This window comes from Phasianus colchicus, chromosome 38 (genome assembly GCF_987193195.1).
Source record: "Phasianus colchicus chromosome 38, bPhaCol1.hap1.1, whole genome shotgun sequence".
Taxonomy (NCBI): Eukaryota; Metazoa; Chordata; class Aves; order Galliformes; family Phasianidae; genus Phasianus; species Phasianus colchicus.
In genome coordinates this window covers 2577987-2593467 of record NC_143473.1, presented here as the reverse complement: position 1 = coordinate 2593467, position 15481 = coordinate 2577987, and the positions used below count along the sequence as shown (strand labels likewise).

Below are 15481 nucleotides of genomic sequence, written 5' to 3'. Positions count from 1 at the left end.
AAAAGCAGAGCATGCAAAGAGCACGCAGAGTAAAACCAGGGCATGCAAAGAGCACGCAGAGCGATGCAAAGCCATGCAAAGCCCCAGCAGAGCAATGCGGAGCTGGCAGCAGGCGTGCAAAGGGTGCCCAGAGCAACGCAAGGCTCAAAGGGAGCAACGCAAAGAAGCACACAGAGCAAAAACTGAGCATCAAAGAGCGTGCAGAGCAATGCAAAGCTGAAAGAGAGCGTGCAGAGAGCATACAGTGCAAAACCAGAGCATGCAAAGAGCGTGCAGAGCTCAAAGGGAGCATGCAAAGAGTGTGGAGCAATGCAAAGTCGTGCAAAGAGCACGCAGGGTGATGCAGAGCAATGCAAAGCCCCAGCAGAGCAATGCAGAGCCATGCAAAGCCGTGCAGAGCCATGCAAAGCAATGCAGAGCCATGCAAAGCCGTGCAGAGCCATGCAAAGCAATGCAGAGCCGTGCAAAGCAGTGCAGAGCCATGCAAAGCCGTGCAGAGCCATGCAAAGCAGTGCAGAGCCATGCAAAGCCATGCAGAGCCATGCAAAGCAGTGCAGAGCCATGCAAAGCCATGCAGAGCCATGCAAAGCCGTGCAGAGCAGTGCAAAGTCATGCAAAGAGCACGCAGAGCGATGCAAAGCCATGCAAAGCAATGCAGAGCCATGCAGAGCTGCCAGCTGGCATGGGGTGCCCAGAGCAACGCGAGGCTGCAGGGGGGCTGCAGGGGGGGCTGCGGGGGGGAGGGGCCGGTTTGCACAATGAGGACCAAAGGTTGCAGGGCAGGGCCAAAGTCTGCGGTCCTTGCAGGCCGGGTGTGCAGTGCAGCACTGCAGGTCGGTGGGGTGGGGAGGGGGTGCAAAAGGGGGGGGGGTTTGCAATGGGGGGTGGGGTCTGCAAAAGGGGGCGGGGGTTGAGGAAAGGGGGAGGGGGTTTGCAGAAGGGGGTGAGGTGTGAAAAAGGGGGGATGCATTTTGCAAAAGGGAATAATGGGGGCTGCAAAAGGGGGCAGGGGTTGCAAGGGGGGGTGCGGGGTGCAGAAAGGGGGGTGCAAAGAGGGGGGTTGGAAAAGGGATAAAGGTTGCAAAAGGGACGGGTTGAGGAAAGGGGGGGCTGTAAAGGGGGGCAGGGATTGCAAAAGGGGATAAAGGTGCAAAAAGGGGATGGGGGTTGCAAAAGGTGTCAGGATTGCAAGAAGGGGGTGCAGTTTGCAACAGGGGCTGGGGGGGTTGGCAAAAGGGGGCGGGTTGCAGGAAGGAGATGAAGTTTGCAAATGGGGGAGGCATTTTGCAGGGGGGGAATGGGGTTTGCAAGGCAATGGGGTTTGCAAGGCAATGGGGTTTGCAGCAGTGGGGTTTTGCAGCACTGGGGTTTTGCAGCAGTGGGGTTTTGCAGCACGCAGGGTGCAGCAGCGGAGCGCCGGCACCAAGGTCACTCAAGGTCACACAGTGCCCCCCTTGACCCCAGCGATGTCCCCCCGTGTCCCCATTGCCCCCATTGACCCCAGCGATGCCCCCCGTGTCCCCATTGCCCCCATTGACCCCAATGTACCCGATGTCCCCATTGATCCCATTAATCCCATTGGTCCCAATGCCCCATAGTGTCCCCAATGTCCCCGTTGCCCCCATTGATCTCAATGTACCCGGTGTCCCCATTGATCCCATCAATCCCATTGGTCCCAATGCCCCATAGTGTCCCCAATGTCCCCGTTGCCCCCATTGATCCCAATGTACCCATTGCCCCCCAGTATCCCCCATTTCCCCCCACTGACCCCATTGACCCCAGTGTCCCCAATGCCCCCAATGCCCTCATTTCCCACAAATGTCCCCACTGACCCCATTGCCCCCGATGTTCCCAATGCCCCCATTTCCCCCAAATGCCCCCATTGCCCCCCATTGCCCCCCCATATCCCCATTGCCCCCATTGCCCCAATGCCCCCATTGACCCCAGTACCCCCAATCTCCCCCCCTCACCCCCCCACAGCCCCATGGACGCACTGTGGCTCACATGGCTGCTGCTGCTGCTGCTGCTGGCCCTGCTGCTCCGGCGCTGGTGGCTGGGGGGGGGCCACGGCCGCCATCTTTACCCCCCCGGGCCGATGGCGCTGCCCATCGTGGGGAACCTCCCCCAGGTGGGGCTGGGGAATATGGCCGCCGCCTTCCGCAGGGTGAGGATGGGGGGCCCCATGGGGCACCCACAGATTCTGGGACCCCCTACTGACCCCCAATGCCTCTCATTGACCCCATTGACCCCCACTGACCCCTACTGACCCCTACTGACCCCTCGTGCCTTCCATTCACTCTCATTGACCCCCATTGACTCCCATTGACCCTCATTGGCCCCCATCGACCCCCAATGCCTCCCATTGACCCCAGTGACCCCCAGTGCCTTCCATTGACCCTCATTGACCCCCATTGACCTCAAATGCCTCTAATTGACCCTCAGTGACCCCCAGTGACCCCCAGTGCCTTCCATTGACCCCCACTGACCCCCATTGACCCCCAATGCCTCTCATTGACTCTCATTGACCCCCAGAGACCCCCAATGCCTCCCATTGACCTCCAGTGACCCCCAGTGCCTCCCATTGGCTCTCATTGATCCCTATTGACCCCAATGCCTCCCAGTAACCCCCAGTGCTCCCCAGTGCCTCCCACTGACCCTCATTGACCTCCCATCGACCTTCAATGCCTCCCATTGACCCCCGTTGACCCCCAGTGCCTCCCAGTGACCCTCATTGACCCCATTGACCCCCAATGCCTCCCATTGACCCTCATTGACCCCCATTGACCTCCAATGCCTCCCAGTGACCACCATTGACCCCCAGTGCCTCCCATTGACCCTCATTGAACCCCATTGTCCCCCAGTGCCCCCCATTGACCCTCATTGACCCCAGTGCCTCCCATTGACCCTCATTGACCCCCATTGACCCCCAGTGCCCCCCATTGACCCTCATTGACCCCAGTGCCTCCCATTGACCCTCATTGACCCCCATCAACCCCCAATGCCTCTAATTGACCCCCATTGACCCCCAGTGCCTCCCATTGACCCTCATTGACCCCCATTGACCTCCAATGCCTCCCAGTGACCCCCAGTGCCCCCCATTGACCCTCATTGACCCCAGTGCCTCCCATGGGCCCTCATCGACCCCCATTGCCCCCCCCCAGCTGAGTTCTCGCTACGGCCCGGTGCTGTCGCTGCGCCTGGGCTCGGAGCAGGCGGTGGTGGTGAGCGGCGTGGCGGCGCTGCGGGAGCTGCTGGTGACCAGGGGGGACGAATTCACGAGCCGGGGGCATTTCGCCATCGGGGAGAAGCAGAGCGCGGATCTGGGGCTGTTCATGAGCAACGGGGCCACGTGGATCAGCATGAGGAGATTCGCCCTGACGGCGCTGCGGGATGCGGGGATGGGGAGCAGGAGGGCGGAGGAGATGGCGATGGAGGAGGCGGCTGAGCTGATCAGGGAGCTGGAGAAGGGGGGAAGTGAGTGGGGGCTGGGACCCCAAAATTGGGTGTGGGACCCCAAAAATGGTGCGGAGACCCCCAAAACTGTGGGCATTGGGTCCCAATAGGGGGTTGGTGGGACCCCAAAATGGGGGAGGGACCGTAAGGGGGGTGTGGGATCCCAAAAAGAGGGGAGGGGACCCCAAAATGAGGGGAGACGGCGGTGGAGGAGGCAGCTGAGCTGATCAGGGAGCTGGAGAACGGGGGAGGTGAGTGGGGGGGGTCCAAAATGGGGAGGGACCCCAAAATGGGGGGTGTGGAGCCCTGAAATAGGGGGAGATGGCGGTGGAGGAGGGATTATGGGGCTGTGGGGGTCATGGGGCTATGAGTGCCACGGGGTGATGGGGTTCCAGGATCTATGGGGCTCCGGGTCTATGTGATCTATGGGGCTCCGGGTCTATGGGGCTCAGCGCCCCCCTGGCCCCACAGCTGCAGTCCAGGATCCCTCGGAGCTGCTGAGTGCGGCGGTGGGGAACGTGGCGCTGCGGCTGCTCTGCGGGCGCCGTTTCCCTTATGGGGACTCGGGGTACCGTGATGCGCTGCGCTGCATGGCTGAGAACCTCCGCATCGAGAGCTCCGCTGCAGGGAAGGTCAGAGGTCACGGGGTCAGGGGTGCCGAGGGTCAGAGGGGGTCATGCGGTCATGGGGGCAGGGGGCAGAAGGGTCATGGGGTCAGAGGGGGGCCAGGGGGGGTCATGGGGTCATGGGGGTCCTGGGTCGTGGGGCCAGAGGGGGTCATGGAGTCAGAGGGGGTCATGGGGGTCAGGGGTTGGGGTGTCATGGGGTCAGAGGGGGGGCAGGGGGCCGTGGGCTTTGGGGTTGGGTGTCATGGGGTCAGGAGATCAGAAGGGGGGCATCAGAGGGGTCAGGGGTCAGAGGGGGGGCAGGGGGTTGGGGGGCAGGGGGTCATGGGGGTCGGGTTGGGGTGTCATGGAGTCATGGGGTCAGGGTTCGGGGGGTCAGGGGTCATGGGGTGATGGGGGGTGATGGGGGGTGATGGGGTCATGGGATCAGAGGGTGGCAGGGGGTCACGGAGTTCTGGAGGTCAGAGGTCATGGGGTCAGGGGGTCAGGGGTCATCGAATCAGAGGGGGGTCACGGGTCAGGGGGTGGGGTCATGAGGTCAGAGGGGATCGGGGCATCATGGAGGTCAGGGGTTGGGGTGTCGCGGGGTCACTGGGTCGTGTTGTCAGAGGTCACGGGGTCACGGTCAGCTCTGCTGCGCCCCCAGCTGTACAACGCCCTCCCGGCGCTGCTGGATCCGCTGCCCGGCGCCCATCGGCGCTTCTTCCGCAACAACGCCCGCGTGCGGCGCTTCCTGGATGGCGTCATCGCGGGGGGGGGCGAGAAGAGCGGCGAAACACCGCGAGATTTCGTCAGCGCCTTCCGGAGGAAGATGGAGGAGGTGGGGGGACGAGGGGGGATTAGGGTTAGGATTGGGATTGGGGTTGGAATTAGGGTTAGGATTGGCACTAGGGATTAGGGTTAAGGTTAGGTTAGGACATTAAGATTGGGATTGGGATTGGGATTGGGATTGGGATTGGGATTAGGATTGGGATTAGGATTAGGGATTAGGATTAGGGTTAGGATTGGGATTAGGATTAGGATTAGGATTAGGGTTAGGATTAGAGATTAGGATTAGGATTGGGATTAGGATTAGGGATTAGGATTAGGATTAGGATTAGGATTAGGATTGGGATTGGGATTAGGATTGGGATTAGGGATTAGGATTAGGATTGGGATTAGGATTGGGATTAGGGTTTCATATTGGGATTAGGACTGGGATTGGGGTTGGGATTGGGATTAGGGATTAGGATTGGGATTAAGATTAGCATTAAGATCAGAATCAGGGTCAGGATTAGATTAACATTAGGATTATGATTAGGATTAAGATTGGGATTAGGAGAGGATTAATATTAGGGCTAATATGGGCTTGATGTCGGGCTTCGTATTAGGTTAATATTAGGATCGATATCAGCTTGATCTCAGCACTAATAGCAGGCCAATGTTAGTGTTACTATCAGGGTCATTAGCTCAGCACTAATTAATATCAGGCTCGTTGGCACTGATGAGCTCAGCGCTAATTAATCCCGCAGGCCGCCCCCGGCTCGCCGTTCACAGCCGCCAACCTGCAGGTCTCAGCCTTCGATCTGTTCCTGGCGGGGACGGAAACCACCAGCATGGCGCTGCGATACGGGATGATGGCGGCGCTGCGGGAGCCGGCCGTCATGGGTGCCCGTGGGGCGCGCTGGGGCATCATGGGAAACTGGGGCATCGTGGGAAACTGGGGCATCGTGGGAGACAGGGGCACTGTGGGAGACTGGGGCATTCTGGGAAACTGGGGCATCGTGGGAAACTGGGGCATCATGGGATACTGGGGCATCGTGGAGACTGGGGCATTGTGGGAAACTGGGACATTGTGGGTAATTTGGGGCATTGTGGGAAATTGGGGCATCGTGGGGAACTGGGGCATCGTGGGAAACTGGGGCATTGTGGGAAATTGGGGGCATCATGGGAAACTGGGGCATCGTGGGAAGCTGGGGCATAGTGGGAAACTGGGGCATTGTGAGAAATTTGGGGCATCGTGGGAAACTGGGGCATTGTGGGAGACAGGGGCATCGTGGGAAACTGGGACATTGTGGGTAATTTGGGGCATTGTGGGAAATTGGGGCATCGTGGGAAACTGGGGCATCATGGGAAACTGGGGCATCGTGGGAGACTGGGGCATTGTGGGAAACTGGGGCATCATGGGAAACTGGGGCATCATAGGATACTGGGGCATCGTGGGAAACTGGGGCATCGTGGGAAACTGGGGCATTGTGGGAAATTTGGGGCTTTGTGGGAAATTGGGGCATCGTGGGAAACTGGGGCATCGTGGGAAACTGGGGCATCGTGGGAAATTCGGGGCATCATGGGAAGCTTGGGCATTGTGGGAGACTGGGGCATCATGGGAAATTGGGGCATTGTGGGAAATTGGGGGCATGGTGGGAAATTGGGGGGCATTGTGGGATATTATGGGATATTATGAGGTCAATGGGAAACACTGGGGTCTGTAGATCAATGGGGTCATTGGGGATCAATGGGGTCAGTGAGCATCACTGGGGGTCAATGGTGTCAATAGGAATCAATGGGATCAATGGGGTCAATGACCCCCTGGCCCCAACACCCCACTGTGACCCCACGGCCCCTCCACGACCCCTCCAAGACCCCGTGACCCCTTGCTGACCCCATGACCCCGTGACCCCATTCAGAGCGGGTTCAGGAGGAGCTGGACCGCGTTGTGGGCTCGGAGCGGCCGCCATCTTTACGGGATCGCCCGGCGCTGCCCTACACCGACGCCGTCATCCACGAGGTGCAGCGGCACCTCGACCTCATCCCACTGGGGTTCGTCCGCAGCGTCACCAGGGACACCCCCTTCCGGGGGTACATCATCCCCAAGGTGCGCTAATTAGGGGTTAATTGGGCTATGAGGGTGATTAGGTGGGGGGGGGGAACGGTTGGTGGGGGGGTAATGGGGTCATTGGTGGAGAAATGGGGTCATTGAGAGGGGAATGGGGTCAATGGGGGGGGTGGTTTGGGGTCAGTGGGGGAGTGGGTTACAGTGTCCCTATTGACCCCACTGACCCCAATGCCCTCATTGACCCCACTGACCCCAATGCCCCCATTGACCCCACTGACCCCACTGACCCTATTGACCCTATTGACCCCATTGACCCCACTGACCCCATTTACCCCACTGACCCCAATGCCCCCATTGACCCCACTGACCTCATTGACCCCACTGACCCCATTGACCCCGCTGCCCCCCCCCCCCAGGGCAGCACCATTTACCCCCTGCTGAGCTCAGCCCTAAAGGACCCCCACTATTTCCCGAACCCGGAGCGCTTTGACCCGCAGCATTTCCTGGACTCTGAGGGGAAATTCCGCCGCTGCGAAGCCTTCATGCCCTTCTCTGCAGGTGGGGCTGGGACCCCCGAGTGGGGCTGGGACCCCCGAGTGGGGATGTGGGACCCTGAGTGGGGATGTGGGACCCTGAGTGGGACTTAGCAACACCCAGGTGGGGATCTGGGACCCCCAGATGGGGTTCAATGACCCCCAGATGGAGACCGGGACCCCCAGGTGCGGCTCTGGGACCCCAGATGGGGTTCAATGACCCCCAGACGGGTCCCTGTGCCCCCAGTTGCTGACACGGCGGTGGCCCCGCAGGGAGGCGGATGTGCCTGGGGGAGCCGCTGGCGCGGACGCAGATCTTCATCTTCATCACCGCCCTCCTGCAGCGCTTCCGCCTGTGCCCCCCCCCCGGGGAGGAGCCCCCCGAGCTCCGGCCCGACATCGGCGGCATCACCAACATCCCGCCGGCGCTGCGCCTCCGCTTCTGCCCGAGATGAGACCCCCCAGAACGGGGGAGACCCCACCCCACAACGGGGGCACCCCCCAAATTGGGGAGACCCCCTCAAAAGGGGAGGCCCCCACCCAGAGAGCCTTTCTGCCCACGGTGAGACCTCTACCCCAAAATGGGGAGACCCCCAAAAAGGGGGCGACCCCCACTGTAGGGCGGGGTGTCCCCAAAATCCTTCATCCCGAACCCAAATGGGGATGGAACCCCCCCCCCCGCGACCTCAACTCAGCCCGAACGACGACCCCCCCCCCCCCCGCCATACACCTGGGGGTCACCACCCGCCCCCCAGACCCCAATTCAGACCCCAACAACGACCCCATATCCCCCCCTCCCCCCATGAACCCGGGGGTCGCCCCCCCCGCAATAAAGTTGCATCCTGCAATCTGTTCTCTCCCACTCCACGGAGCGGACACGGGGGAGGGAGAAGGGGGGGGGGGCCCTGTTCACGTGGCGGGGGTCCCAATATTTGGGGGGGGGTCCCACAGATCGCGGTGCATCCACGGGGTGGGGGCGGGGCATTCTCCAAGGTAGGGCGCTGTTGGCCCCGCCCCCTCCTTCTAGCCACGCCCACACTACGTATGACCCCGCCCCTCGGTCGCCTTTGAGCCAATCGCAGAGCTCCATCGCACCTTAAGCCCACCCTTCTCCTGGCACTTCCTGTCACGCAGGCGCACTAAAGCCGGAAGCGGCTTTGCCGGGCGCCGCCATATTGTGTCCGCTCCGCTTCCGCACTGCCCGGCGGCGGCAGCGCCCGGCGGCCCCACAGCCATGTCCGAAACCTACGGTGGGCGGGGGGCGCCGGGGGGCCTGGGGGGCCTATGGGGCGGGCACGGCTGTAGGGCCGCGTGGGGGGCGGCTGGGGGCGCTCCTGTGGGGTTTGCAGGGGGCCCTGAGGGGGCCGGTGGGGTCTGTAGGGGCTCTGGGGGGCCCCTGTGGGCTCTATGGGGTCCCTATGGGGTCTGTGGGGCTGTGTGGGTCCCTATGGGGTCTCTGGGCTTCATGGGGTCTCTATGAGGTCCTTGTGGGCTATATGGGGCTGTGTGGGTCCCTATGGGGTCTCTGGGCTTTATGGGGTCTCTATGGGATCTCTATGGGGTCTTTGTGGGCTATATGGGGCTCTGTGGATCCCTATGGGGTCTCTATGGGGTCTGTGGGGCTGTGTGGGTCGCTATGGGGTCCCTGTGGGGTCCCTATGGGGTCTGTGGGGCTGTGTGGGTCCCTATGCGCTCTCTGGGGTCCTTGAGGGCTCTATGGGGCTGTGGAGGTCTCTATGGAGTCTATGGGGTCCCTACGGGGTTTATGGGGTCTATGGGGCTGTGTGGGTCCCTATGGACTCTATGGGCTTTATGGGGTCTCTGTGGGGTCCTCATAGGCCTTGTGGGTTTCTGTGTGGGGTTGGGAATCCCTATGGGGACCCTATGGGCTCTATGGGGTCTCTATGGGGTCTCTATGTTCTCTATGGGGCTGTATGGCTCTCTGTGGGGTCCCTGTGGGTTCCCTTTGGTCCCTGTGGGTTTCCTATGGGCTCTATGGGGTCTGTGGGGTTCCTATAGGGACTCTGTGGGGTCCTTATGGGGACTCTGTGGGCTCTATGGGGCTACATGGCTCCCTGTGGGGTCGCTTTGGTCCCTATGGGTTCCTTATGGGCTCTGTGGGGTCTATGGGGACTCTATGGGGTCCCTTTGGTCCCTGTGGGGTCCCTATGGGGTTCCTATGGAGTGTATGGGGACTCTATGGGATCTTTATGGGCTCTATGGGTTCCCTATGGGCTCTGTGGGGTCCCTTTGGTCCCTATGGGTTCCCTATGGGCTTTATGGGGACTTATGAGATCCCTATGGGCTCTGTGGGGTCCCTATGGTCCCTATGGGGTGTGTGGGGACTCTATGGGATCTTTACGGGCTCTATGGGTTCTCTATGGGCTCTGTGGGGTCCCTTTGGTCCCTATGGATTCCCCATGGGCTTTATGGGGACTTATGAGATCCCTATGGGCCCTGTGGGGTCCCTATGGTCCCTATGGGGTGTGTGGGGACTCTATGGGATCTTTATGGGCTCTATGGGTTCTCTATGGGCTCTGTGGGTTCCCTATGGGCCCTATGGGGTCCCTATGGGCCCTATGGGGTCCTGGCCCCACTGCTGACCCCCCCCCAGATTTCCTGTTCAAGTTCCTGGTGATCGGCAGCGCCGGGACGGGGAAGTCGTGTCTGCTGCACCACTTCATTGAGAGCAAATGTGAGCGGGGCAGTTCAGTAATTAGCGGGGGTGCTGCTAATTAACGGGGGGCGTTGCTAATTGGGGAGGGTGATCCTGCTGGTGGGGACGGGGGGGCTCCTGATAACTGGGGGGGGGGTGCTAAATAGTGGGGGAGCTGCTAATTAATTGGGGGGGGGGCTCGTTGGGGGGTGTTAATTGGCGGGGAGGGAGGGGTGCTAATTGGGGCGGTGCCGCTAATTGGGGAGGGGGGGAAGTGCTGAAAATTAGCCAAATTAAGTGCCAAATTAGCCAAATAAAATGAATTTTGGCCTTTCTCTCTCCCTCCCCCCCCAAATACGGGTTTTAATTGGGGGGATTGGTTAATTTGGGGGGGTTAATTAAGGGTTAGGGATCATTAATTAGGGGGGGTTGCAGTGTCACCTCACCCAAGCCCAAATAATGACCCAGACTGGGGGAGTTTGGGCCTTTTCCCCCCAGATAATTGCTTTTAATTTTGATGGGGAAAGGGGGCGGTTAATTGGGGGGGGTGTTAATTAAGGGGTGGGGGTCATTAATTAGGGGGGGGTCGTTTTTTAACACCTCCCCCCCCCAGTCAAGCAGGATTCCAACCACACCATCGGGGTGGAATTCGGCTCCAAGGTGGTGAATGTGGGCGGGCGCACCGTCAAGCTGCAGATCTGGGACACGGCCGGGCAGGAGCGCTTCAGGTGGGGGGGGCGGCCCTAAATGGGGCCAAAACTGACAGATTTGGGCAATTCGGGGTCGTTGGGGGCGGGGTCTGATGGGTTTGGGGTCCCTGGGGTCCAAAAATTGGGAGAAATTGGGTGAAATTTGGGTCCAAATAGGGTGAGATCCACAAGCAGGCAGCAGGGCTTCAGGTGGGGGGGGGCGGCCCTAAATGGGGCCAAAACCAGCAGATTTGGGCAATTCGGGGTCGTTGGGGGCGGGGTCTGATGGGTTTGGGGCCACTGGGGCCCAAAAATTGGGAGAAATTGTGTGAAATTTGAGTCAAAAATGGGTGAAATTTGGGTCCAAATCGGTGAGAATCCACAGCTGGGCAGGAGCGCTTCGGGGGGGGGAGGGCGGCCCTAAATGGGGCCAAAAAGGGCAGATTTGGGCAATTCGGGGTCGTTGGGGGTGGGGTCTGATGGGTTTGGAGTCACTGGGGTCCAAAAATTGGGAGAAATTGGGTGAAAAACGGGTGAAATTTGGGTCCAAGTCGGTGAGAATCCACAGCTGGGCAGGAGCGCTTCGGGGGGGGGGGGGGGGGGCGGCCCTAAATGGGGCCAAAACTGACAGATTTGGGCAATTCGGGGTCGTTGGGGGCGGGGTCTGATGGGCTTGGGGTCACTGGGATCCAAAAATTGGGAGAAATTGGGTGAAATTTGGGTCCAAATAGGGTGAGATCCACAATCAGGCAGCAGGGCTTCAGGTGGGAGGGGGTGGCCCAAAATGGGGCCAAAAACGGCAGATTTGGGCAATTCGGGGTCGTTGGGGGCGGGGTCTGATGGGTTTGGGGCCATTTGGGTCCAAATTGGGTGAAATTTGGGTCCAAATTGGGTGAGAACTCATTGAAAACGGGGCTGTTCTGGTCAATGCGTGTTGGCTGCTGTTGGGATCTCCCAGTTTTGGGTTCCTTCCATCCGTCCCCAAAAATGGGGCAAAAAACCCCCATTTTGGTCAATCCATTCCCATCAGAATGGCCCATTTTTGGGGTGCTTTGCCTCGGTTTTGCCCTAAATTGGGCGTTTTGCTCAGCGCGTTGCTGTGGGATCTCCCAGCTTTGGGTTCCTTCTGTCCGTCCCCAAAATGGGGCAAAATGGGGCCGTTTTGTTCAACCCAGAAGCCACCAGAATGCCCCATTTTTCGTGCCCCCCCCCCTTATTTCGTGCCGCTCCTATTTTTGGTGTCCCCCCCCCCATTTTTCATGCCCCCCCCCCATTAACCCCTCCCTCCCCGCAGGTCTGTGACTCGCAGTTATTACCGCGGCGCTGCCGGCGCGCTGCTGGTTTACGACATCACCAGGTCAGCCCCCCCCCTACAACCCCCCCCCCCAAAAATAAAACCCAACCCGACCCCAAAATCCCCTTTTTTCACCCCCAACGGCAGCAGGGAGACCTACAACGCTTTGACCCACTGGCTGACGGACGCACGGACGCTCGCCAGCCCCAACATCGTCATCATCCTCTGCGGGAACAAAAAGGACCTGGATGGGGAGCGGGAGGTCACCTTCCTCGAGGCGTCCCGATTCGCGCAGGAGAACGGTGGGGGGGGGCTTCCGGGGGGGCTCAGGGGGTTTATGGGGGGCTTCTGGGGCTGGGGGGGCACTTATGGGGCTGGGGAGGTGCTTATGGGGCACTCATGGATGGGAGCGGGAGCTCACCTTCCTGGAGGCGTCCTGCTTTGTGCAGGAGAGCGGTGGGGGGCTTGAGGGGGGTTATGGGGTGCTTGTGGGGCTGGGGGGGCACTTATGGGGCACTTATGGGGCTGAGAGGGTGCTTATGGGGCACTTATGCAGCATTTATGGGGCTGGGAGGGCACTTATGGGGGACTTACGGATGGGGAACACAAAGTCACCTTCCTGGAGGCGTCCCGATTTACACAGGAGAATGGTGGGGGGTTTTGGGGGGGGCTTATGGGGGGCTTATAGGGCGCTTATGGGGCTGGGGGGGCACTTATGGGGCACTGTGGTGTGCTTATGGGGCTGGGAGGGCACATAGGGGGCACTTATAGGGCTGGGGAGGTGCTTCTGGGGGGCTTATGGGGCTGGGGGGGCCCTTATGGGTGCTTATGGGGCGCTTATGGGTCCCTTGTGGGGCCATTGGGGCGCTGCTATGGGGCGCTGATGGGGCCGTCGCTGTGGGGTCACGGAGCGCTGCCCCACAGAGCTGATGTTCCTGGAGACGAGCGCCCTGACTGGGGAGAACGTGGAGGAGGCGTTCCTAAAATGCGCGAGGACGATCCTAAATAAGATCGAGTCGGGTAAGGGGGGGAATTGGGCTTTGGGGACCCCCCCACCCCGCTCATCTGCGGGGTTTGGGGTCCCCCACCATCAGGGCTGTGGGTTTGCGGGTCCCCTGCCCTTTAAAGGAATGGATTCGATGGGTTTTGGGTCCTCACCCCGCTGATCTGTGGGGTTCGGGGTCCCCCACCCTTTAAAACGATGCTTTGGGGCTTCCCCCTTTACATCTCTGAGTTTTGGGGTCGCCCACCCCTCAGGTTGGGTTTCTGAGGGGGGAGTTGAGGTCCCCCCCCCATTCCCATCTATGGGATTTGGGGTCCCCCCCCCATTCCCATCTGTGGGATTTGGGGTCCCCCCATGGTTTGGGGTCTTTAAGGGGCGATTTGGGGTCGCTTCTCCCCCCCCCCCCCCCAGCTCAATGGGTTGCATTACTTTGAGGAGGGGGGGGGGGGCTGCGTTGTCCCTCCCCCCACAGACTACATTACCGAGGCTCCATTTGGGTTCCCCCCCCCCTTCCCCTAATTAACCCCCCCCAATTAATTAACCTCCCCCCCCCCAGGTGAGCTGGACCCGGAGCGGATGGGCTCAGGGATTCAATATGGCGACGCTTCGCTGCGGCAGCTGCGGCAGCCGAGGGGGGGGCAGCCCCCAACCCGGCCCCAGTGCGGCTGTTAGGACCCCCCCACGGTGAGACCCCCCCCCCATTACAGCTGCTAGGACCCCACGTGCCCAGCCCCCTCCAGCAATGAGACCCCCCCCACAATAAGACCCCCCCACATTGAGACCCCCCCCCCCCGCTCCCATTATAGCTGCTAGGATCCCCCCCCCCACTGAGACCCCCCTCCCCACAGTGAGCCCCCCCCCATTTTTGCCCCCCCCCGCCCATAACCCTTTCTTTCCCCCCCCCCACAGGACCACGTGCCTCGCTCGGAGCCCCCCCCCCCCATGCCCCCATGTGGGGGTCCCTGAATGGGGGAGGGGGGCAGGGAGGGGGGGGGCAACAATTGTCGTTGTTGTCGTCCCCCCCCCCATTCAGTTGGGATCCTCACCCCCCAACCCCCCCCCAAAAAAAAAGCATTTATTTTTATTATTATTATTTGGGGGGGGGGGCGTCCCACACTCCAACCCCCCCCCGCGTTGGGACCCTTCGTTTGCCTTCACTGGAAGTGCTCCCCTCCCCCCCCCCCCCCCCCAAAGCCCCATGGGGGGGCACTGGGGGTCGGTTGGGTTATTTGGGGGGGGGGGGGCAGAGTTTGTTTTTCTTTTGGGGGGGGGTCCCACATTTCTCTGCTTCTCTTTGTGTTATTTATTGCACTCGCACACGGGGGGGGGAACTGTTCTCTTTGTGGGGTGGGGGGAGGTGGGGGGGGGGGGCAGGAAAAAAAAGAAAATTAAATAAAAAAAACTCTGCAAAAAAGTGATTTTTGGGGGGGCTTTGGGTGGGCTTTTTTCTTTGCCCCCCCCCCCAAAAAAAAAAAATGGGGATGGGGGGGGGGGGCAGCCCAATGGCATCCAATGGGATTTGAGGGCGATCCAGTGGGATCCAATGGGATTTGGGGGCGATTTGATGGGATCCAATGGGATTTGGGGGCGATCCAGTGGGATCCAATGAAATTTGAGGGTGATCCAATGGGATCCAATGGGATTCGGGGTGATCCAATGGAATCCAATGGGATTTGAGGATGATCGAATGGGATCTGGGGCAATCCAATGGGATTTGAAGGTGCTCCAATGGGATCCAATGGGATTTAGGAGCGGCCCAATGGGATCTGGGGTGATCCAATGGGATCCAATGGGACTTGAGGGTGATCCAATGGGATCCGGGGCGATCCAATGGGATTTGAAGGTGCTCCAATGGGATCTAATGAGATTTAGGAGCAGTCCAATGGGACCCAATGGGATTTGAAGGTGCTCCAATGAGATCCAATGGGATTTAGGAGTGGTCCAATGGGATCTGGGGTGATCCAATGGGATCCAATGGGACTTGAGGGTGCTCCAATGGGATCTGGGACGATCCAATGGGATTTGAGGGTGCTCCAATGAGATCCAATGGGATTTGAGGGTGCTCCAATGGGATCTGGGACGATCCAATGGGATTTGAGGGTGCTCCAATGAGATCCAATGGGATTTGAGGGGGATCGATCCCATCCCAACGCCCCCCAAACTCCGGGGGGGGACCCACAAAAAGCCCCCCAGTGAAGCAGCACCGGATCAGAGCGCAGCCCCCAGCGGGGGGGGTTTATTCCACGCAGCTCCAGGTGCAATGTCTGCATGTCAGACCCTGGGTACAATGCTGCCCTACTTGTGCCCCCCCCCCAAAAAAAAAACACCCCCGCCCCCCACAAAGACCCCCCCCTATTTCCTAAGGGGGGGCACTGAGGTGGCGGCAATGGGGACAAACCCACTCTCATTATG

The 15481-nt window shown here is 60.2% G+C and overlaps 2 protein-coding genes across 7 annotated transcripts; both read left to right on the top strand.

Moving 5' to 3' along the window:
* Nucleotides 1–755: 755 nt before the first annotated feature.
* Nucleotides 756–8135, top strand: LOC116239774 (cytochrome P450 2B4-like). Of its 6 annotated transcripts, XM_090129894.1 has the most exons (10): nt 759–833; nt 1393–1427; nt 1981–2164; nt 3162–3474; nt 3925–4085; nt 4726–4899; nt 5591–5726; nt 6746–6933; nt 7311–7452; nt 7701–8135. In XM_090129894.1, exons 1-10 carry the CDS (start codon nt 759–761, stop codon nt 7880–7882), a joined length of 1590 nt encoding a protein of 529 aa, XP_089986020.1. In that variant the 3' UTR covers nt 7883–8135. The 6 variants fall into 6 exon arrangements, with proteins under 6 accessions (XP_089986016.1, XP_089986020.1, XP_089986021.1 ...); XM_090129890.1 differs by lacking the exons at nt 6746–6933; nt 7311–7452; nt 7701–8135 and having other exon boundaries at nt 756–833; nt 5591–6712; XM_090129895.1 differs by lacking the exons at nt 6746–6933; nt 7311–7452; nt 7701–8135 and having other exon boundaries at nt 783–833; nt 1393–1437; nt 5591–6711.
* Nucleotides 8136–8377: 242 nt separating this feature from the next.
* RAB4B (RAB4B, member RAS oncogene family) lies at nt 8378–14212 on the top strand. The gene is made up of 8 exons (XM_090129896.1): nt 8378–8677; nt 10042–10122; nt 10697–10811; nt 12067–12129; nt 12214–12368; nt 12991–13086; nt 13626–13753; nt 13979–14212. Exons 1-7 carry the CDS (start codon nt 8662–8664, stop codon nt 13739–13741), a joined length of 642 nt encoding a protein of 213 aa, XP_089986022.1. The 5' UTR covers nt 8378–8661; the 3' UTR covers nt 13742–13753; nt 13979–14212.
* The last annotated feature ends 1269 nt before the right edge of the window (nt 14213–15481 follow it).

Excerpts from the sequence above, each read along its gene's own strand:
- RAB4B (XM_090129896.1), top strand. Across the intron at positions 12,130-12,213 it reads CTGGTTTACGACATCACCAG|CAGGGAGACCTACAACGCTT; the intron begins GTCAGCCCCCCC and ends CCCCAACGGCAG. Across the intron at positions 12,369-12,990 it reads CCGATTCGCGCAGGAGAACG|AGCTGATGTTCCTGGAGACG; the intron begins GTGGGGGGGGGC and ends GCTGCCCCACAG.
- LOC116239774 (XM_090129890.1), top strand. The coding sequence starts at position 759 with ATGAGGACCAAAGGTTGCAGGGCAGGGCCAAAGTCTGCGGTCCTTGCA. Across the intron at positions 834-1,392 it reads TGTGCAGTGCAGCACTGCAG|CACGCAGGGTGCAGCAGCGG; the intron begins GTCGGTGGGGTG and ends GGGGTTTTGCAG. Across the intron at positions 4,900-5,590 it reads TCCGGAGGAAGATGGAGGAG|GCCGCCCCCGGCTCGCCGTT; the intron begins GTGGGGGGACGA and ends TTAATCCCGCAG.